This window comes from Lemur catta, chromosome 1 (genome assembly GCF_020740605.2).
Source record: "Lemur catta isolate mLemCat1 chromosome 1, mLemCat1.pri, whole genome shotgun sequence".
Taxonomy (NCBI): Eukaryota; Metazoa; Chordata; class Mammalia; order Primates; family Lemuridae; genus Lemur; species Lemur catta.
In genome coordinates this window covers 168179816-168201886 of record NC_059128.1, presented here as the reverse complement: position 1 = coordinate 168201886, position 22071 = coordinate 168179816, and the positions used below count along the sequence as shown (strand labels likewise).

General features: G+C 46.1%; 1 protein-coding gene across 1 annotated transcript in view; it reads right to left on the bottom strand.

Annotated features, from left to right (window-relative positions):
• Positions 1-22071, bottom strand: part of EPHB1 (EPH receptor B1) — a 282512-nt gene that overhangs the window by 8405 nt on the left and 252036 nt on the right. Inside the window, exon 13 of the mRNA XM_045560222.1 lies at positions 3474-3623. Coding sequence (XP_045416178.1) covers positions 3474-3623 — 150 coding nt within the window. The remainder of the gene's footprint in view (positions 1-3473; positions 3624-22071) is intronic.

Below are 22071 nucleotides of genomic sequence, written 5' to 3'. Positions count from 1 at the left end.
CTACCTGCTCTAGAATACGAAACAGGCTTAGTAAATGCCACATCCCCATTTCTCACCGTTCAGGATAGAGTATAGCTATGGGAACCCCTTCCCACATCTATGTTTACAAAATGGAACTTTACTCCATTTACTGATTCTTCTACATAACTGTGTTTGCTATTCCTCAAGCTGAAACTCTGGGAGCATTGATGCTTCTTGCACATAGGAAAAAAAGACAGCGGTTACCCTCCATGTCAAAGAAAAAAATACTGAGGTCATTAATTGGTAGATGGGCAGCATTTACCTACATGAATCTCTGACTGAAGTGCTCTGCCTTTGGAGATTTGTATTCTCTTCTTACGGATCTGGGTGGTTTCTAAATTTCCTGAATACATATAACTTATAGTCAAATTAAAACATCATTATATACAAAAGGTTTTTTTTGGTTCTCTCATGGGACTTTGAGATCATTCTCTGTCATACTTGCCTCGGTAGTAGTTGTGGAGAACAGGGAAGAGGTGTGGAGAAACACCTTCAATATGGCCATCTGACGGCTCTAAACACCAGTGACCAGGTTTGAACTGTATGGAAAGATACGGCCTAAGGTTGAGGGTATAGGGTGTCCTACTGAGCAGAGTTGAAAACTGGAGTGAATTCAGGGCCTCTTTCCTTGGTCCATAACAGGATGAGATAAACGAATGTTGAGAAGAATGGAGATTAGAAGGAGATAAGATGACATTTCTAGAGAGAAGTAAGAGTGAAGGTGTGTGGGTGAGAGAACCAGTCTAGGCAACTCTTTCTTGGAGCTCGCCGCCGTCTCACTTTGAATGGTCTGCAGCAGCAATTTTGGCCATCCCGAAGGCCAGTATAAGTAAACATCCTGGGGCCTAACTAAAGGGCCAGGCATGAGGCAGGGTGAGGGGTGGCCTTTGTTCACCTGTATCCAGAGACAGTAGGTGTGGGGGTTGGTTGGGGACCAGGCACAGGTGGTCTAACCCCAGGTGCTCTTAGGCAACAGATGAAGTGACTGGGGCTTCTCTGGGAAATGAGCAGGGCCCCTCCCCTCACCCCTCCCCTCCCACTTCCTCAGTGGGGGCTCCTGGCTGGCCCCAGACACGGATTTCCCATTAGTGAGTTGGGCTGTGGGTGGTGCCTCCTTGACCTTCCACTGAGGAGAGCGAAGTGAAGGAGCTCAGAGCAGTGGAGGAACCAGGGCAGAGCGGGTTAAGTTGAGCTCTGATGTTTCAATATAACTGCAGCTCCTCTCCACAGACACTGCCACTCTCATTATCTCTGTCAATCACATCCAAGCAGCAGAACTTCCAAGTTGCTCTCTCTGGCTGACAAACTCTCTATTCATGTTCAAAGACCTTCCTGGGCTCTGGAAGCCTAATTACCAGCACTCTGACTTGCCTCTGCAATTCTCTTCCTTAAAGCCTTTCAATTGTCATCTGTAACATCCTTTACCGCCACCACCTCAGTGGTTTCTGATGAGTGAAGCTGCAGCCCAGCAGCTGGGAGCCCCTCCTGGCTCTTTCCCAGGCCAGGTTGTAAGAAGCTTTCTGAATGGGCATGAAGTCACCTCCCACCTCCCATAGGGAGCAGAATTGCACTAGTAAAATCAGAACAAACTGCTACTTTACAGATGTTCTTATTCCCTCTGAGACTCATTTCAAATGTCAACTATCTGGGAAGCCTTCCTTCCCCTTCCTCACTCAAATGTTCCCAAAGCCCCAAGTATACGCCACTGGACTGTAAACCCCTCAAGAGCAGAATTAGCAAACACAGTGCTAAGTCACAATTAGCATACCATGAGTGTGTGTTGCAAGAATAATTTGGAGATTCTGGAAATCTAATATCAGAAATTGTACAATATTTGTTCTCAGCATAGGTAAATGCATTGACAGAAAATACCGTGAATGTTAAAGCTTGCCTGTCAAACGGGTTCGTAATCCATTCTCTGTGAGCTGAATTATTCTTAATCGGATTAAGGTCTTGGGCAAGAAAAGATGGGTCTGCTTTTTCTGGCTATCATTTCTTACTCATGTATCAGACAGTATGGATGGAGCCAGGGTGCCACTGATTTCATGAAAGCAACCTCTCTGCCAACTCCAACATCTACTGCTTTGAGGCCACAGGAGCAGAGGCAAGGCGTGGCTGCCCAGATAATAGACACTACCTATGGTTGTCACTGGGACCTGGTTAAGGATGCAGCCATTTCACCCACTCCAGGCTGGACCCACTCTGCCCATGGCAGCGGGGAATAGTGCCACAGAAGTACCCCAGCTTCTCCTGTACAACCTCACTGGGAAATTGCCACTGTTCACAATCTTCTGAGCAACTGCCATGGTGATAAACCTCTGGCTGGATAGGGGGCCTATGGATTTCACAAACTTATGAGGGCCTCAGGGTCCACCCAAGCATGGAATTGTTCACAGTGTGATTGTTTGCCCAGTGGACCAAGATCTGGACTGGGGACAGCCCTTCCTCTTTGAGCCTATGAGTTGGGAAAAATAAGAACTGCCCCCCAAAGTGATGGGAAGAACAAGTGTAGAACACACATATGTAGGCTTTGCAAGCTGAAATCCTCTCAGCTCCAAGGGGAGGGTATGTATTCAAAACACAAAAAGAGGAGTGGTCCCTGGGGAATGGCCCAGAGTCAAGAGCAGTGTTAACATCCAGGCAGGGATTTCCACTGGAGCCTTATCAAAGGAATCATTCTAAAAAGACTTCCCCATCCTTTAGTAATTATGGAGCAGAGATTCCCATTTGGAACACTGCCAAAAGGCCTCTCCTTAAAGCGTCTCAGATAACCCTTCTCTTTCCTTTCCCAGCCACGGTCCATGAGGGCAACCTGGAGGCGGTTGACCCCCTGCAGACAGGGCCCCACTCCTGTGGCCCATCTGTAGCTGACCAGCTTTGGGAAGCCTTCTCAGCTCCTCCTCTACTAATAGGTGACATGGGCTTGCAGAGGAGTCAATTCTCAGGGAAGAAGGGCTTTTTATGATTTCCCTCCTTACAGCTGAGGACTGTGAGTCCTGCACAGAAACTGCAACTGCCTTGATGGAGCACAGCTGTCAGAGGCAGAGCAGGCTGGGAACTCAGGCCCTGGCCCTCAAACCAGGGCTCCTTCCCTTCTGTCATACATGAGGAAGAAGAACACAGATCCCAGGCTCTGGGAAGCAGGGTAGAGTTTCTTGAATTTTGGGCCTGACCTACTCATGATCCGTGGCCATTCAGAATCAGCCTGTTGTCTCTTGGGTTGGAGTCCGTGGCTTGGGCACCTCCACAGGCTTTGTGGTCATTGGAACTGTCATATCTCTTCTTTCATTAGTTCAAATATCCACACCAAGTGTGTCCCTCTAGCCCCTACCCTGGACACCTCAAGTTCAGGTTATGAGGACCTGAGCTGAAAACAGGAGGGCTTGGTATGCTACTGCCTGTGTCACTTGTTGGAAGGGGGTTTGTGGCAACCAGGTGCTACGGACACTCACGTCTTGGTTGGACATATCCCAATAGGGTCTCTCTCCAAATGACATGACTTCCCACATGACAATCCCGTAGCTCCAAACATCGCTGGCTGAAGTGAACTTGCGGTAAGCAATGGCCTCTGGAGCTGTCCATCTCACGGGGATCTTTCCACCCTGGAAGGAGGAGAAACATGGTCAGCCCAACCATCAGCTTTCTGGTTGAAGGCAGGAAAAAAAAAAAAAAAACTTGGTGTGCACAGTCCCACTCCCATATCTTTCCATATCTTGTGTGTTAGGATGGCCAGTCCCTGCCCCGTGGAACCATATGTTGCTGTGCCTACTTAGATGAGCTCAAGGAGGTGAGCATGGCCCAAGCTTGTCTCACGCCATACTGGGCACACCACATGTGCCCTCATTCACCACATACGATGCTAATGTTGTGGGGAGGTGAGAGGAGAGTGTGCAACTGTAGAAAACACGCTAGAACTACATGAGATTGGCTACATATGATACAAGTTATGGTTGTCTTTGTTCCATGACAATGCAAAAGCTACAACATTTGGGTCTGGGGGAAACACAATGACACAAAAAAGAAAGAAGAGTGATGAGGCATACCTCCTGGAGGAGCCTCCCACTACAAGATCATTTCCATTGTCATCCACCTCTGGGGGGAAACTCTGCAGCCTGCAGATAGCCCTGGGCTGCAGTGGGGTTTAATGGGCCCACTGCTGTGTCCTCTCTACCTGCTGGCTGTCCCTCCTGTCCTTCAGTGGAGGTGAAGATACTGGAAGCTGGAGATCACTTTTCTAAGGAGCCACACTTAAGTTCTCCTTCTTGCCCTCCAACCCTACACGGGAAGTTTCTGACTTGGCCCTCTGCTTGGCTCTGCTTGTCTGCCAGACCTTGACCGGCACCATTTACCTAAGGGATTTATATCCATCCATTCGTTCATTCATCCTGTCAACAAATAAGCAATAACCACAGCCTTGTGCCAGGTCCTATTTGAGGAGCTGGTGTCCCAGAGATGAGCCACCTAGTGTCCCTGCCCTCAAGCTGCACCGGATGGGGGTCGGGCAGAGCAGACAAGAAAACAGAAACTTAAAATGCATTATTAAAAAAAAAATTCAAAAGAGAGGAAGGTGAAGATGAGGGTGGGTAGAGTCCTTTGAGAACCAGAGGAGACTCCTTTTCGTAGTGAGGGGTCAGGAAGGATGGCCAGGAGCAGTCAGGGAGGCAGCTTCCTGCAGTGTTTGAGAACTCCTGGAGCCTTTGGCTGGGTGTGGGTACCAGCGCTGCCCCTTTCTACCTGTGTCATGGGGGGCAAGGAATCCACCTCTCCGTGCCTCAGTTTCTCATCAGCACCTACACAGTCAGGTGTTAACTATTATTTTCACTATGCTCAGCCCTAGAGAACAAGTAGAAGTTAACCAGGCAAAGTAACGGGAGGAGGGAAGTGCCGGCAGAAAGCAGCATGTGCAAAGGCTGGGGGTAAGAGAGAGGAGGGACCTGCAAGCGTCCGGAGGGCTGAAGCACAGAATTCCTAAGGGGAGCTAAGGGAGGCGAGTGCGGAGCAGGAGGCAGGCATGGTCTCTCCTGTCCAGCGTCGATGGGGCCTATGGGTACTAAAGTGGAACACTCACTGAGGCTGCCCTCCAAAGCTCACCATTCTCCAGAGCAAATGTGATCCTCATTTTCAATTCTTCATGCCCAATACCAGGATTTTGCCCCCATAGTGCTTTCTCCACGCCTGGACTCTGTCTACCCCACAGGACATGACACCTGTGGCTGCTGGTGGCAGTGGTGGACCAGGGCAGGGCGGCTGCCCCTACTCCTCTCCACGTTTGTCTCATGCCTCCGCCAAAGGAGACTATTTTTATACTGACCATTCTTACAATCTGGTCACATCACCAAAGATACATGGTGGACGTTAGCAAAAATACCTTAAAAATGTATAAATGGCCAATCTGAGCCAGAGAGAGAGAGGAAAAAAAAGAGCAAACTGCAAAGTATATTTTTATCTGGTTTCCTATCTGGGGCCTGGGAGGAATAAAGCCAACCTGGTCTGGACCTCCCCAGGCCCATCTCCAGCTTTCTGCAAAGAAGACAGTCCTGATGTCCCCTGAGGATGACGGCAGGCTTTTGTGGTGGGAGACGTCTTCTGCTCAAATGCCAGCAATGTGACAAATGCCGGGAGGGCAGGCTTGGGCTGGCTGCAACAGGACGCTCTGTTCTCACCATCCTCCAGAGCATGAAGGAGTTGACTAGTTTTTATCTACGTGGTACCCATGGCTGGGAAGAGAGGCGGAAAATCCACCCAGTGAACCGGGAGCTATCGCACACCTGCAGGCCGGTGTCTGATAGCTCAGAGACCCACGTTGTGTGTGGACATTAGGGAGGGGGTTGTTGCCACACTCTGAGGTGGCCTGGGCTCCCCAAGAGGAGAGGGGTTTTTGTTTCCTCAAAATACATGGGTTAAGTGAGGTGAGAGAGAGCAGGAGTTTAATTAGTATGATTCTGCATGTGTGTGTGTGTGAGAGAGACAGTATGAGATTCTGTGTGAGTGAGAAGTTGTCAATACGTGTGAGAGAGAACGAGAGACAGAGAAAACGTGGCAGGCAGCGTGGGTCTGTGTGGAAAGGAGACAGAGGGCTTGCTGATCCTGTGTGTGTGTTGGTGTCAGAGAGCGGGGAGGGAGATGAAAGTGTGGCTCTTCTGAATTTCAAAGCGGCATTTGATTTGGGAGTCTGGAAGTGTCCTCCTCTGCCAAGTCTGGAGCAGACCCCAGGGGCTGTCAGTGACAGCTGTGGAGCTGCGCCCTCTTGCCTGGAAAGCGGCAGTGCCAGACCACGGCAAGGAGCCCCCAGCCCTCCTGCCACCTTGCACGGTTGGGCCTCACTGAACACGGAGCTTGGCCTGTCACTGCCACCCCCTCCATCCCAGCAGGTGGCCAGGTCTCCAAGAAGAGCACCCCCGCCCCACCCTGGACAGGCAGCTGACAGCTTGTCACCACCGGCTCCCCCACTCAGTGGGAGAGCTGGGGGACACTGACCTCACCTCGGAGGCAGAACAAAAGGAAATGCAAAGTCAGGGAAACACGAAGATGGGTGATTTCTTTCCTGGGAATTTTAAACTTCCTTTTTATCTTTTCAAACATCACATTGTCAGTGTTGCCTTCTGATGCTCAGAGGTAATTACGGGATGATTACTTAACACGTCTTCAATTATGTGAAAGGAAATCTATTACTTTAGAGGATGGTGACCAGCCCTGTGGAGGGGAACAGAAGGAAAGGAAGTGGGATGCTGCCATGGCAGGCAGAGTTTCTGCTGGGCAGGAAGGTCCCACTGCTGGACAAGGAGGGCACGGCCAAGGCATCCATGGGACTGTGAAGTGCTGTAAGTGTCCCTGGCTCCCCAGTGCAGGCATGTACAAGCGGCACAGCAAAGTATTTGTTCTGCTGGGTGGCAGGGAACATGCAGGAAGAATTCTCAGGGTGGTGAAGAACGGATGGGGCTCACTGGGAAGGAACCTGCATCCATGTGGGCACAGAAGGGCTGACACTGGGCTTGAGGAGAACACTGTCCCTGGCATGGGTTTCTGCAGTGCACCAGATGATTTGTCTCCCCCGGGGATGCTGAGGGCAAGGTCTGCATTCTGCAGGGACAGCATTTGTTCAGAGCTACCATGGGGGTCACTGCTGGCGAATGGGGGAGAGGGAAGAGGAGAGGAGGAAGAGGCACCTCACCATAACCAGGGCTATGAGTTCCCTAAAAGACTTCACACATGTACCTTCAACATGGACCTTCCACACAGAGCTTTGCATGGAATGGTTGTGCTGCCAAGAACTTCTTCAAATGTTTGAAAACCACTGCTTCAGATAATTATGTCTTAACTCAGACTTAAGACAAACTTGAGAGAGAAAGAGAGACAGAGTGTTTGTTTGTGTGTGTGTGTGTGTGTGTGTGTGTGTGTGTGTGTGTGTAATCCGATGAACTAAGAGAAGATCTCAGGCAGTGGATAAATCCTAACTCAGCCATCTTTAGGTCACCTCTGACCCATACTCACACCTGCTAGCAGATCTCAGCATGGGGACTTCAGTCCCTCAACCTCAGCTGGCCTGCAGCAAGCATTTCTGTAGCACTCGTTGTGTACTCAGTACCCTGCTAGGGACATGGCAATGATGAGACTCAGCCCCACCCTAGAGGGGCAGTGGACCTCCCTGATGCCACCCAGCCAGCTCACTGTCTTGCCACAGTGAGATTAGGTAGGCACAGCACAGAGGTTGGGTTCTAGAGCCTGCCCTAATGTGACAGTTTCCAGGCTGAGGTCTGATTACTTATCCTGGAGGAGCCCAGAGGATAGTGATTCTGTGCACCTGGGCACTGCTACAGTACTTTTCTCCACCATCTTGTGTGAGACTAAGTCTCAGAAGGATTATGCCAGGAATCTAGACACTCATGAACATCGTGTATAGTCATCATGTACTTATTCACCAAAAATTGGACTTGTGGTACATGGTAGAATCCCTTTGATGCTTGGAAGTGGTAGGTTTTTGACTGAAAGTATCATGCAATCGCTCTGGATTTTATAATGCCCACTACTCCAAAAGGTATGTAATATATAATATATTGGGGTTGTGAAAATCCAATATGATAGTTATGTAACCCACACAGTATATTACTGTTACCTTTAAACAAGAACTTATTGAGTGTTGTGTGCTGAATCGTGCCCTCCAAAACAGTATGTTGAAGTCCTAACCTGTGATACTTGTGAATGTACAATCAACTTTAAGGTGAAATCATACTAGATTAGGATGGTCCCTAAAAATAAGGCTGGTGTCCTTCCTTATGAGAAGTCCATGCAAAGATACAAGGCACTCAGGGAGAACACCGTGTGGATATGGAGGCTAAGACTGGAGTACTGTATCTACAAGCCAAGTACGTCAATGACTGACGGCAACTAGGAGGGAGGCATAGCACAGATCCTCCTCTAGAACCTCTGGAGGGTGGATGACCCTGCCAACACCTTTATCTCCAGAGCAGTTAGTGCATACACTTTTGTCATTTAAAGCCACCCAGTTTGTGGTACTTTGTTGCAGCAGCCACAGGAAACTAATACATTGAAAATACACAATTTTATCAGGTATAGTTTAAAAATACTGTTAAGTTCCTGGCAGCAAAGCCATGAAGGGCTATTCTTAGAGGGCAGTGGGATTTTGGAGTAAAGGTTGTGCTTCCTCCAATACCTCTAATATTTTATATTATAGCCCCTTGATTAACCTCAGGGCCCCTCTAATATTTCTTCAGTGCTGTCGATCAGACCTCAGCCACAGTCCACACCTTGGAGGACTGTTGTGTGCCAGTATGCCTGAGGGAGAATTCCATCCTCATTCTACTAGCAGTGTCCCCAGACTCAGGTGGCCACCCCAGGCCTAGGTAGCCACACTGTAAATGCACAACACTGGCTGAAGGCAAGGCCGTCCTCTCTGCATACCCAGAAGGCCTAGCCCAGTGGTTCCCAAGGTTGGCTGTTCATTGGAATCACATGGGGGAGAATTTTTTTTAATGCCATGGGCATTCTAATGTATTTAGAATTTCTGGGAGTTGTGCCCAAGTGCTGGTGTGTTCTAACATGCTTCAGGTGATTTTCATGTGCAAACACTAGTAAAAGCAGTGGTTCTCAAATTTGAGTGTGCATCGGAATCTTCTGGAGGCCTTATAAAACTGTTCTCAACCCACACTTTTAAATTTACTAGCTCTGGGATGGGGTCTGAGAATTTGCCTTTCTAACAGATTCCCAGTACGGTTTTCACACTTTGAGAACCGCTGACATAGATCAAGCCAGCATAAGTCATGGATTGCATTGGGTTCCATCTTGAATACCAACTCTGATCACTGTTAGTGGCTGAGTTGAGAAGGATTCTGAGGCTTCATCTGGGCTCAGCAAAGGGCTGTGACTGATTACTACACATTAGAATTGCCTGAAGCATGTTAAAACCTACCAATGTTTGGGCACCACTCTCAGAGATTCTAAATAAATTAGAATATTCATGGCAATTAAAAAAACCAAACTTCCCCAGTGTCTCCAATGGGCAGCCAGCACTGGGGACCTCTGGGCTAGGCCCCCTGGTGTGCAGAGGAGTATTGGCCTCGGCGAACAGTGTCTGCCCTGGGTGAGGGACACCCACTTGTACCTATGGCAAGTATTGGCCAATACTGCACTAGACCTCAAAGGATCCTAAAATGATGAAAAGCAGCAAATTGACTTCACTAATGTTTCTGTCAAGTATATCTGTGGCCCAGAGGAAATGGGGAACTAACTGAGAAGAAGTTTGCATTTTCTGTCAAGAGTCACTGTGGAGTTGGCAGGTTGGACACACCCCTTGGAGCAGTGACCATCCTGTGTGGCTGACCAGCCTGGGCGAGGCATCTGCCTGTGTGAGGGGCTCTGTGCAGCCCTCTGTGGACAAGTTCAGACCCAGATGGCCCTGCCCTCAGGGGGCATCCATGTGACACGCCCCCTCCTGTTCCCCGGTCACTTCCCACTGCCCTGGTCTAAAGTGGGCTCCAAGTGTCTAAGCATTAAATTAGAAAGGTATTTTAGAATGAATGTCTTAAACTAAAGCACTCTGAAAGTACACTGACCCATTTTCCTCAACCTAATCAGTAAAGTCATTTTTTTTCTCCAGATAAGACCCGTATCAGTCAAAAAGGAAAAGAAGTTTCTGCCTAAAAGGTTATTCCTCTCTAACAACCAGTAGAAATGGCTTCTGGCTGCTGAATTGCAACTGAGTCTATATAATAAAGAGGCTGTTCCCAGTTCCCCAGGACGCCAGGAATTTGCATGAAAACAGTCTCTCATCTTCTAAAAGAGTTCATCTGGCCCTGCTGCTTATTTCTTTCCAGAAGCCACAATCTTGATGGTGACACTGTAATTTATTACCATGCTAAGGATTACGATGCAACATACAGAGAATGCGGAACGTTGGGTGGGAAGCAGGCTGCAGGAACAGGTGAGCTTTTGGAGAGGATGGTCCCGTTTGTCATGCAAATGGCACACAGAACAGAAAAAAAGGGCTGGGAGAAAAGACAACTCAAAAGACACACAGCGTTAGCTGCAGACAAAATTGTTTCTAAATAGAATGTTTTTCAAAGCTTTTCTTGAAGCATTAGCTGCTCCTCCAAAATGAATGACACAATGTATTTCGTACTAGTAATAAAATATGTGATTTGAATAACTACAAATGGAAAAATTTATAGTCGGGTGGGGTCCCTGCTGCCTTTCCCCTGAGCTCTGTGAGCACTGAAACCCTTCTGTGAGTTGCTGCGAAAGGTAATTGCAGCCTAAACATCATTTTCCAGCAGCTAGAGAAAGGCCTATTTGGACATAAATTAACTAAAAATATGCGGATGATAGTGTGTATTTCATGTGTGAAGAACAGAAAGGCCACTTGGTGACATTTCCCAACTGGGAAAAAAATCCTGTTCTTCAACCAAACAGACATCGTTTCTCTACACTGTTCCGTCAGGGCAAACAGCTGTCTTTACTGCCCACACCCAAAACAGCCCCTGGTGGCTAGGATATGGGCATTATTATTATTATTTTTTTAATCACGCAGCACTTCTTGAGTTTACAATTAAAAAGAAAGGTGGAGAGACAAGGGCTAAATAATTCACTAGCTGCCTTCATTCATCTGACAGGCAGGCAGGTGCTACCCTCTCTTGGCCAGGCCAGAGCCAGCAGAGGGGAAGGGAACATCACTTCTGCCCTAAGCAGGGCATTGTCCAGGGAATTCCGTAGAGGTAATTAGCTTAATAAAGGCATAGGCTTATTCTCTCCTTGCGCAGCCCCGAAGCCTGGACCTTGCTCCCAGGTCTCCTGAAGAGTCTGCCCCTGGAGAGAGCCGTGGGATTAACTGGCCCAATGGTCTTTAGGTTCTCTGCACACTTTGCCTTCCAGCTGGTAGGCCGCAGAGAGAGCCGCATTCCATCAGGAAGGAAGTAAGCAGGGATGCTCCTGCCCTTCAAGGGGGGCAGCGGGGAGTGAGCCTCCAGGCCCTTTGAATGACAGGTTGGCTTGGAGGACCATAGAATAGGGGACAGGTAGAGCTGAGGAGGCTCAAGCGTCACCCTGCTGTCCACCCTTCCCCTCCTAGGCCATGTTCAGTGTGTCACCAATTGCTTCTCTGAAGATGGCTGGGATTGTGCTTTTTCCTAGAGCCCCTCTACCACCGTGCTTCACTGTTGCCCACCCTAGCCCTGGGCCCACCCTAAGAGACTGCAGTTTTCCTTTCCTTTTCCAGCCAGTGACCCCGGGCCTGTCTGTGTCTCCATGGCTCCTATCTGTCAGTAGGCCATGGCAGCCCTCCCACCTTTGCCCCATATGTCTCCCCTGTGACCCTCGGCCACCTGCATTCTTCTCCCATTCCGTTCACGCCCTGTGCACAGAGGACCCATGGGCTTCCTGCTGTGCTGTGGCAGGGCTGCACCTGCTATGGAAACGCAGCTGGCAGGGGCTCCCGACATTGCACGGCGAGAGGTGAGGGCTGCTGAGTGGGGGGATGCTCTGTCTCCGGAGAAGGCTGGGACTCTCAGATGGAGACCTCTGTCCAGCTCTGTGGGAAGCCTATGGCGTATTCTATTGTCCTCACTGAGTTTACCACGACCTTCAGCTTTTTTTCCCTCTCCTTCACAAGACGGAAGCATCTGCCAGACTGTCCACGGCAGCTCGTTTTAATAGGTACACTCAGTATACTTCTTGTTGCAATGTTTGATGCCTTACCATGTCCACTAGCCACGCTTCTAGACTCTCTTCCCGCCCCTGCCCTCCAACAGCTATTTAAAAATAATTAGTCACATTAAATAGCTTAAGCTCTTCTGGCCTCCTGAACTGCACTCCCTTCTTGGCACGGCTTCTCCCTCGAACAATCCCAGCAGTTATAACCAAGTCACTTAACCACTCTGCCTTACCGTCTCCACCTGCCAATAGGGATAATAATGCTTAATTATCTCAGAGGGGTGTTTGAGGAGCTGTTAGCTAATGCTGGCAGAGTGTGCGAGTGTGCCGAGGGAGGCTACTCCACCTGTCTCCCAGCACGAGCCCTGTTCTCTGGGCGTCTGTGCTCTGGTGGCAGTGAGAGATGGCCAGGGAGGGGGAGAGCCGGCTACTAACACCATTTAGGGGGGCCAGCTCCTTCCTATCTTCCGCATTGGTTATGTGAACCAGGTATTCTGAGCCTCTCTTGCAGACACCAGGAGCTGGGCAGGAGAGGAGGGTGGCCATGGGTCTATGCCTGATAAAAGGTGGAAGGGGCTCTTGAAACTGGGCCCTCCCATGCCAGATGCTGTGCTGCCTTTTCCTAGAATTGTATAACGGCAAGAAGAAGGAAAGGTAAATGGAGAAGTGTGTTCCCATGTATGAAGGGCAGGTGGCATCTTGTGTCTACCAAAGGCAAAAAAGGATTGGCTTGTGTCTTATTTTCTAGAGCACAGGTCCCGTAACTTTCAGCCAAGGGTCCCACACCACCTATGCTGCCATCCTTGCTGCCCGACTCATGGGAGTTCTGCGACACAAAAGAGCGTGTCAGTCTACTGCATTTTTGATGTTTGAGAAGCATCTGTTGAGAGATAAGAATATTATGGTGCACCTCGAGGTCAAATGGGAAAAAACGTTTATGCTTTTGTTTATAAATAAATCATTAACACGCACAGTATACAGACTGGGAATAGGTTAAGGAGACTGAGGGCACTCTGTGTGAGGAAGAGGATGTAGAAATGAGCAAATCTCACAAACTATGGCAAGAGCATAATTTGGTAAAAGGCTTTGAGAAATGAACTTTGACCAAAATTTAAAATATTCAAATTCTTAAGATCACTATGAAGGGCAGATGAACATCATGTGGCTCCAGATGTGACACTCTGAGAAGGACATGCTACCTTTTTTTTTTTTTTTTTTTTGAGACAGAGTCTCACTTTGTTGCTCAGGCTAGAGTGAGTGCCGTGGTGTCAGCCTAGCTCACAGCAACCTCACACTCCTGGGCTTAAGCGATCCTACTGCCTCAGCCTCCCGAGTAGCTGGGACTACAGGGATGCGCCACCATGCCCAGCTAATTTTTTTCTATACATATTTTTAGTTGGCCAGATAATTTCTTTCTATTTTTAGTAGAGACGAGGTCTCGCTCAGGCTGGTCTCGAACTCCTGACCTCGAGCGATCCACCCGCCTCGGCCTCCCAGAGTGCTAGGATTACAGGCGTGAACCACCGCGCCCGGCCGACAGGCTATCATTTATGTGCTACATAGTGCGTGACCCAGATCTACGAATGAGAAGATATCAGACAAACCCAACATGAGGATGGATCTATTAAAAAATATGAATGGTATTATTTAAAAATATTAATATCATAAAAAAGATTATGAAAATGGTCCTACTTAAAAGAGACTAAATTGACATGACAATTAAATATAATATTGGATCCAAGACTGGATCTCGTACTAAAAAAGTGCTATAAAAGACATTTTGGGGGTCAATTAACAAAATTAGAATGTAGACAGTAGAGTAGATAAAACTGTATTCTATTAAATTACTAAAATTGATAACCGTACTATAATGTAAGAGAATATCCCTATTCTTAGGAAATACAGAAACATACACAGAAGTGTCTGAGAATAAAAAGCCATGATGTATGTAACATACCTTCTCAGAGTTCAGAAAAAATATTTCATAGAGAGGGGTAGAAAGAGAGAAAACAAATAATAAAGAAATGGGGGCAAAATGATAACAAAAGGTGAAGAATCTGGGCAAAGGTTATATGGGTATTGTTTGCATTATTCTTATTCTTAGAACTTTTCTTTACATTTGAAATTATTTTTTAAAAATTTTAATTTACAAATTCTTTGATTCAGCAATTTCTCTTCTTGAAATTTATTTTACAGAAATATCCACACAAGTACATAGAGATGTCTACATAAGAATAGTCATTGAAGTGCTGTTTGAAATGATACATCAGAAGCTATGTAGACAACCACCCAGAAAGAGCTTGTTAATAGTTCCTACAGTTCAGCCACGCAAAGGATGCCTGAGAAAGAGCCTGAGAAACAAACCTACAGGTGCAGCAGCAAAAGGTTTCCAAAGGGACAAAGTAAGGTACTAAGAGAGGAAAAGGTTATATTCAGGGTATATGATTAAGTAACAAAGTAAGCCCATGATCAGTATGTTCAGTATGAGACTGTTTTTGAGACTATATAAAATACACAAATAAACACACACACACACACACATACAAAGTTGGGAGGAAACACACCAAACCATTGATGATAATAACTTCTGGGAATTGGGAAAGAGGAGTCACTTTCACTTTTTACTTTAAACACATTTTTTTGATGTTTTGAAGCATTGGTTTATAAATAAAACCATAATAACATTTTTTAAGTGGTATTCTAGAGACTTCTTTGGGTCTTTTCTGATGGGCTGACCTTCGAGTTGGGCCAATAAGCCCTCTTTCTCCTGACTATTCTGGATTGAGTCCTCCTTCTGGCATGGGAAAGGCACTAGGGCATTTTGCAGGCCAAACATCTGATGAATGGGTGAATGAGGCTGGTTATAACAGGCAGTAAGAGGCTCAAGGAAAGGGTCAAGTGCAGGGTTGGAAGAGCAGAAATGGAAAGGTACTCTTACACTATGAAGAACCCAGTTCCCTTTGGGGCAGTCATATTGCTCCCTGGGTGCACAGGCTCCTGCTCCATTCTACACTGATCATTCTCCTACTTGGTATCTCAGATCTCCAGGGGCATGTTTGTTACTCATTAATTAATGTCCTAATTCATTCCACAAACATTTACTGAGCAGCACGTGAAAGCTCAGGGACACTGTGAAAAAAGAGAGAGCCAGGCCAGCCGCTGGGAGAGAAGAACACAGTGGCTGGGTAAGAACATGAGGAGTGTGGCGGAGGCTTTGAAGAGTCCTGAGCAGGGTGCAGGAGGAAACTACAGTGAGACTGGGCACAGGTTGCAAGAGCAGTGTGAAGGGCGCAGTACACGCTGGCCCATGGCCCGAACTGCCCACAGTGGCTCCCAATCCCTGTTCTTAAGGCCCCTGGTTCTGTTGGCCTGCCTAGGCCTACACTACAGAAACCTCACTTGGGAGTGTGCTGGGGCTCCCCAGCTCTAGACTTTAGCCAATGCTGCTTGCATTCTTCCCTGTCCTTTTCCCACTAACTGATCTATTTTCTGATCTATCTTAGGATTTACTTTCCATTTTCCCATTCCTCAGAAAACCAACCCCTAGAGTTACTCTCATATTCTCAGACCTAACCTTCACCCATCCTGGTGGGTCTAGACTGTGGTCTTTGCTCCCCACCTGCCCTGACTGGGCTTATGGGATTCCTGGGATGGTTTACTACATGGCCATCCCAGCTGGGTTCTCCAAAGTGGGAAGAAGAGACACCTCAGTTTCTGTCTATTCTTTGAATCCTGGATTTTACCTTTCTATGTGGCTCCTGGGAGCCATTATCATCCCCTCCACTCACCAGACTTGGGATCTTCTTAATCTTGCCACAGTCTGAAAGCTCAGCCTAGCACTGTGGGGCTTCAGCTCCAGAGTCTTCTGGAATCGTGAGAGCCATAGCAGCACCTGCTGCTGAAAACCACAGACTCCTCTTTCCAGAGGGTTAAGAATTCATTTTATGTGACGCTAGTGAACTGTGAGTCTCCAAAACAATGCCCATTTCCTCCAGAGTCATGGTCTCCCAAGGCCTGGGAACTTACTCATATTCACTGTATTACAGGGGTCGAAAAAGCTCAGAAAATAATTCTTAATTACCAGTCAAGAGAAGCCCAGGGAAGGTGCAAAGCTCTGTAGCCTCTGCACATGGTAAGCAAAAGCCTTCCCTTCTGGCTCTGTTGACCCTAGAGGTTCGGCACCTATAGGAACATTTAGCACCTCCCAAGGTCTAGAAGACTTTCACCTTTCTGGGCCCCTCAGGGCTGTATTTTACTGCCTGTGGCAAAGGATGGGTGAAATGAGGACAGGTGGGGGGCAGGGCATACTAGCTCTGGAGCAGAGTAAAAGAACAGGGCCAGCATATCTATGGGGCAGATAGGAGCTTGTCTGCTTCCCCCCAACCTGCTCTCCCCTCCCACTAAGCAAACCCCAGACTGTTTACATCAAAGGTGCAAGCAGAGTGGAAAGTGATGGCATAACCCAGGTCTGAAAGGCCCTGGCCTGTGTCAGGGATTGGCAACCTGGGAATACATGAGAATCTTAATGTTCTTGGCCAAAGGTCACTCTGAAACTTCCCAGGCAAAAATCAAAGAGAATGTGATGTTCAGAATGTCATTAGGTTGTGTTTCCAAGCAGAATAAAGGAAGCTTTGATTGGGTTGTGGAACTACCATCCAAAATAGCCTCTTGTCAATGACAAGTGCTGGCTGGTATATGGTGGCTGGAGTTGGAACACATAATTTTGCAGCCATGCTAATAGAGCCTGGTTCAGACAAGACTCATCAGTGGATGCTGAAATGGGGGTTGGGGTGGCTTTGATAAGGAGCAGGGTATTTCCATGGCCTACCAGTATCTTCCCATAGGTGGCTAATTAGTCACAAGAGGAAAAAATAGGTAATATATACTGTATGTAACTATACTTTGGAGAACTTGGATAAAACCTTGACCAGGTAATCAAAAGTACTAATACCAAAGAGGGGCAGATGGGCATCAAGTGTCCCAAGATATGATAGCCTAGGAGGGACACAACATCATTTATGTAGGATTATGGCCAAGAATATAGAACCTGAATCAGAAAATAGCCAAAAGAGGAATGTCTTATTAATGAAATAAGATGATTTGTATTCTGTAAAAAAAGGTCAATGTCATAAAAGACAAAAAGCAGTGAAAATAGAGTCATGTGTCACTTAAGGATGGAGATTTATCTGAGAAATGCATTGTTAGGTAATTTCATTGTTGTGCGTACATCATAGAGTGTACACAATCCCAGATAGCATAGTCTACTACACACCTAGGCTGTGTGCTATTGCTCCTAGGCTACAAACCTGTGCAGTACATAACTGTATTGAATACTGTAGGCAGTTGTAACATAATGGTAAGTATTTGTGTATCTAAACATAGAAAAGGTACAGTAAAAATATGATAATATGAGACCACTGTTGTATATATAGTCTGTCATTGACCAAAATGGCATGCACATGACTGTATTCTTGATTAAACAAGATTAAAGAGACATGACAACTAAATGCAACACTTTATTCTAGACTGTACGTTCTGGAGGGCATTCACTTTAGCAGAGATTGGTTTTGACAAAGTTAAAAATCTGATCCATGGTGTAGATTTATTCATCAAATTTATTTTGAAATTTTATCCAAATGAAAAGTTTTTTAAAATCCCCTTGTCAGTTGATCAGATATCTAAAGGAGTTTTCTGACCAAACAATGGCATTTCCTTTTGGCATTTCCAGTTTCATTGCATTTTTATAAAATGCAACACAATGTCCCTGGAATATTCTTTAAAGACCAGTATTGGGCGTGGTATATAGAGTCTCTTCTAAGCTGGGAAAATTTTGATTGGAAACAGAAATGTTGACCATGTAAAATGACCCATTATCATCATGTTTGATGGCCTGTACTTTTCAAATACTGAACTTATAGTGGCAAAACCCCTGCCCCCAGCCCCTCAGCCCTGACCCACCCCTGTAACACTCTGGGAGGTGGAGAGAAAAGCACTGGCCACATCCCACACATAGACAGCCTCATATAAGGGGCGAACCCACAATTTTTCCTTTCCTTTGATTCAGCTATATGTTCTAACATAATTATTTTAATTTTGATCTCAAATGGTCTCGCATACTTAGGCCTGCTGATGATTCAACTATTTCTTATGCCTAAATGACATGCTTTCTGAAGGTGATTGAACAGACTCTAATTTCCCAATATAGGTACTTCTGCTATAATGCACACATTTCAAAAAAACTTCATATTCTGCAAAACAGAAAAATAAAATAACAGAGCCTATGGAGAGAAAATACAATTGGAGGAGACCATTCAAAATCTCACAAAAAGACAACAGTCTTAATAACAATAGCAGCACAGGTAAATTATTAATACAACCTGCATTTGTACCCAGTGTATCAGTTCGTTGATTCTTTGCAAGCTTTAAACCCTGGAATTTGTGCTTCCTCCTTGGAAATGTAGGTCCTGGAGGACATTCACATCTCTTAGAGATCAGTTTCATCCAAATTAAAATCCAATTCAGTGTGTAGGCTCTTTGACATAAAATTAAATTTTAACACAAAGGAAAACCTGTTCGGATTCCTCACCTTCACTCTCTGCTTCACCGGAAAACAGAGTGGAAGATACAGTGGTTCTGGAAACTAAACCAGCCACTATTTGCACTAAAGAATGGCCCTTCTGTCAGTGTTCAACTTTTTTCTTAAGGTCTTCTCATTGTGCTAAGGCTTTCTCTTTATTTGTAAGAAAGCTTGCCCCATCCCCTATTTGCTTCAAGGCATAAATATCCTGGAAAACTAGTGTGTGAGAACCACCGGACTTCCACGCTACACTGACATCAATCTCCCACTTACCAATAACACACTGAGTGAGTCTGCACTGCAGAGACGCGCTGTAGCAGACAGGCTGTGTCTCCGTGCCCACTGTATGGAGCACCTCAGAGGAGGTGAGGGCAAATGGACATTTATCAAGTATCCACTGGGTGCCAATTGCTCTGCTGGGCACTTTACATATTTAATATCATCCAGTTTTCACAATCACACTGAAATGTAGGTTCTTATCACCATTTTACATATTGGAAAACTGAGGCTCACGAAGTAAATGCCTCGCCTGGGTTATTACAGTAATATGTTAGTAGCAGAGCCAGGGTTTAAATGTTAGTCTCATTGTCACCCAAGCTTGTGCTCTTTCCATCACGTTGGCTAGACTTTCTATTAGGATCCTTACCACTTGCCTTAGAATCTGAAAGGAAATGGTCCTGTTCATTACTAATTACATTTAGCATGTCGTGTATTGCTGAAATGGATTTCTTCCCCAGATCAGGTAAAAGTGTTTTACTAAGGTCCAGAATCGTTTACTAATGATTTAAGGGTTTATTAAAATGATTTCAATACAACATTTCTCTTTTGATCTTTACAGCAGTCATGTGATATAGGCCAAGCATAATATATTATTCCCATCTGACAGATAATGGAACAAAGCCTCCGAGAGGTAAAGTAACTTGCCCCAAGTTAACAACTGGCAGAGCCAAGACACAAACTGTGTTTTCTGGCTCAAAATTCAGCCTTGTTCTGCTAACTGCTGAGAGAATCACCCTTAGAATTATCTACTGTTAAGCCCCGTGCATTGAATTGTCGGTCATTAGAGCTATTGGGACTTGTTATGCTATGTGATTTGAAATGTGGTGAAAATATTGAAAAATAGAACAAGGAAAAATGAGTTTAGTGTGCTTATCACTGAAGATAATGATTACTGGCAGGGTAATGGGTACTAAAAGCCACAAAAAATAAATAACAACAAAAAACTTGAATAATGGGGTTTAAATGATGGTGCCTTATTTTTTTACAAAAGTAATTTTCTAATACAGAGAACTATTATAGAATAATAATATTGTAAATCATCATTATTTTAGGATAATAGAACCATAGCACGTATAACAGGAAGAGGTAATTTAGGAAGAACATAAGCTATCTTAAAGTGATATTAGAGGACTTTTCCCCGCTCCCCACCCCTTTCCTGGACAAACCTTTGCCCTTCTAATTTCTCACAGTAGATTTTCCAACTACAAAGCCATTTCATACCATTTTATTAGGGATGTCAATTTAGCTCCTGGGTTTTCTGCCATCTTCTATAATCCCTGGAGTGGGCCAAATTCCTTTTCAAAGGAGAAGCCTTCAAAAATGATGGGGCCTAAAGTTGGGGGCCCATGGCCACTCCTGGCTAAGCCATGGGCCAGAGCCCTGGAGTTTGTGCCCTAAACACGCACCCCTAACAGATAGTAAGTAAAAAAAATCTACAGGGGAAGGCAGGTATCCTTGTCCCCTCTGGCTTGGAGTAGCCAGATACGAGTATGCTGGGGTCATCTCCAGGCACAAGTGGGCTGTGCCTTTGCATTTTAATAGAAAACCCCACAGACAGTTAATGAATAGGAGGCCAGCCTTGCCTTTGTCACCTGGGTCCTCCCCACTCCTCTATGCATACTGGTCTGCTCCTTGGCCACAGGGAATAAAGGAATGACGATATTACAGGTTTCTTTGAAAAATAGTCGTTGCTGACCAAGGAAATAAAAGTCTGCCTCCAACAAAGGAAAAAGCTGGCCGCAAGGAGAGGTGAGCAGCTTGCACTCACAAGCGGAATCCATGGCTTTGAGCTTTTCTTTATGGCCTTTTTTCTCTTTATCAAACCCCCAGATGGCACGTACTCTCTAAGTGAGCAATATTAGTAGAAGTCTACATGGATCTTTTCACTTAGAATCTTCTTTTCCTGTTTCTTACTCTCTTGCTTTCTCACAGGGAAAGGGTTTACTTGAATACTTTTGTGAGGGGATTAAAATTAAATCCTCACCTCTGAAATCCTTCCTGCATATTCCGCCGGCAGCTAGGCTGCCATAGTGAGCATCAGCAGAGTGGCCTTTGATCTGCCATCCCCCTGGTCTTTCCCTGCCTCACTCGCTCTCGCTCCTTCTTGCTTTTACTCTGACTCACTCTTTCCTTTACCTCCGCTTCTGTAAACAGTACTGGATGAGAGTTTCTTTACTGACTTCAGATTTTTAAATTCAGCTTTCCCAGAGGAAGTGTAATATGCTCAGCCTTGATAGTGCTGGTTTTGAGTTACCAGGGTCTTTAGAAAATCATTCTTTCCTGTGTGCTCTTGGCGGGCTGAATTGTAAGGCCTAGTTTCCCTTTCCTGGATAAATACTTTGCCTTATAGATATGTGCTAGACCCAGAGGCCTTTCCTTGTGAGGGGGCTCTGCTCTGTGAAAGGCCCATAGGCCAAGCCCTTCGGTTTCCTAGAGGCCCCATTAGTCTGGGTGTACAGGAAAAGATTCCCACCTTTTGTATCAATTTCTCTAACAATACACAGGACTGCTGTAGAACTAGACAGAGATTTGCGAACTCCTACAATCTCAAAGCTGGTCAAGGTTTCCAAAACCTGAGCAGTCCCTTTTATTTAACATCTTGTGGTCACAGGTCTTTGAAAGCAATGCTTCTACAAAGATGCATTGGCATCCCAGTGAACTCAACCACCAAGAGTTATAACATTTTTTTTTTTTTTACCTTTTTAAAAAATCATATGCTGGGAGGGATGCTCAGCAGCTCCCCTGACACCTGGGAAAATTCCACGTGCGCATCCAAGACCCTCCACTTTGTGTTCTATGTCCTCATCCAATGCAGTCTGACTGCCCACTTACTGCCCACTTGTCCAGTGATGGGGGAGAAGTTAGTTTCTTAGGACTTATCTTAGTTTGATAGAGTTGCTGGTATGGTTGGAATGTGTCCCTCAAAGTTTATGTGGTGGACATTTAAACTCTTATGTAAGTTTTGGGAGGTAGAGGCTAAGAAGAGATGATTAGGTCATGAGGGCCCCACCCTCATGAATGGATCAATGTCA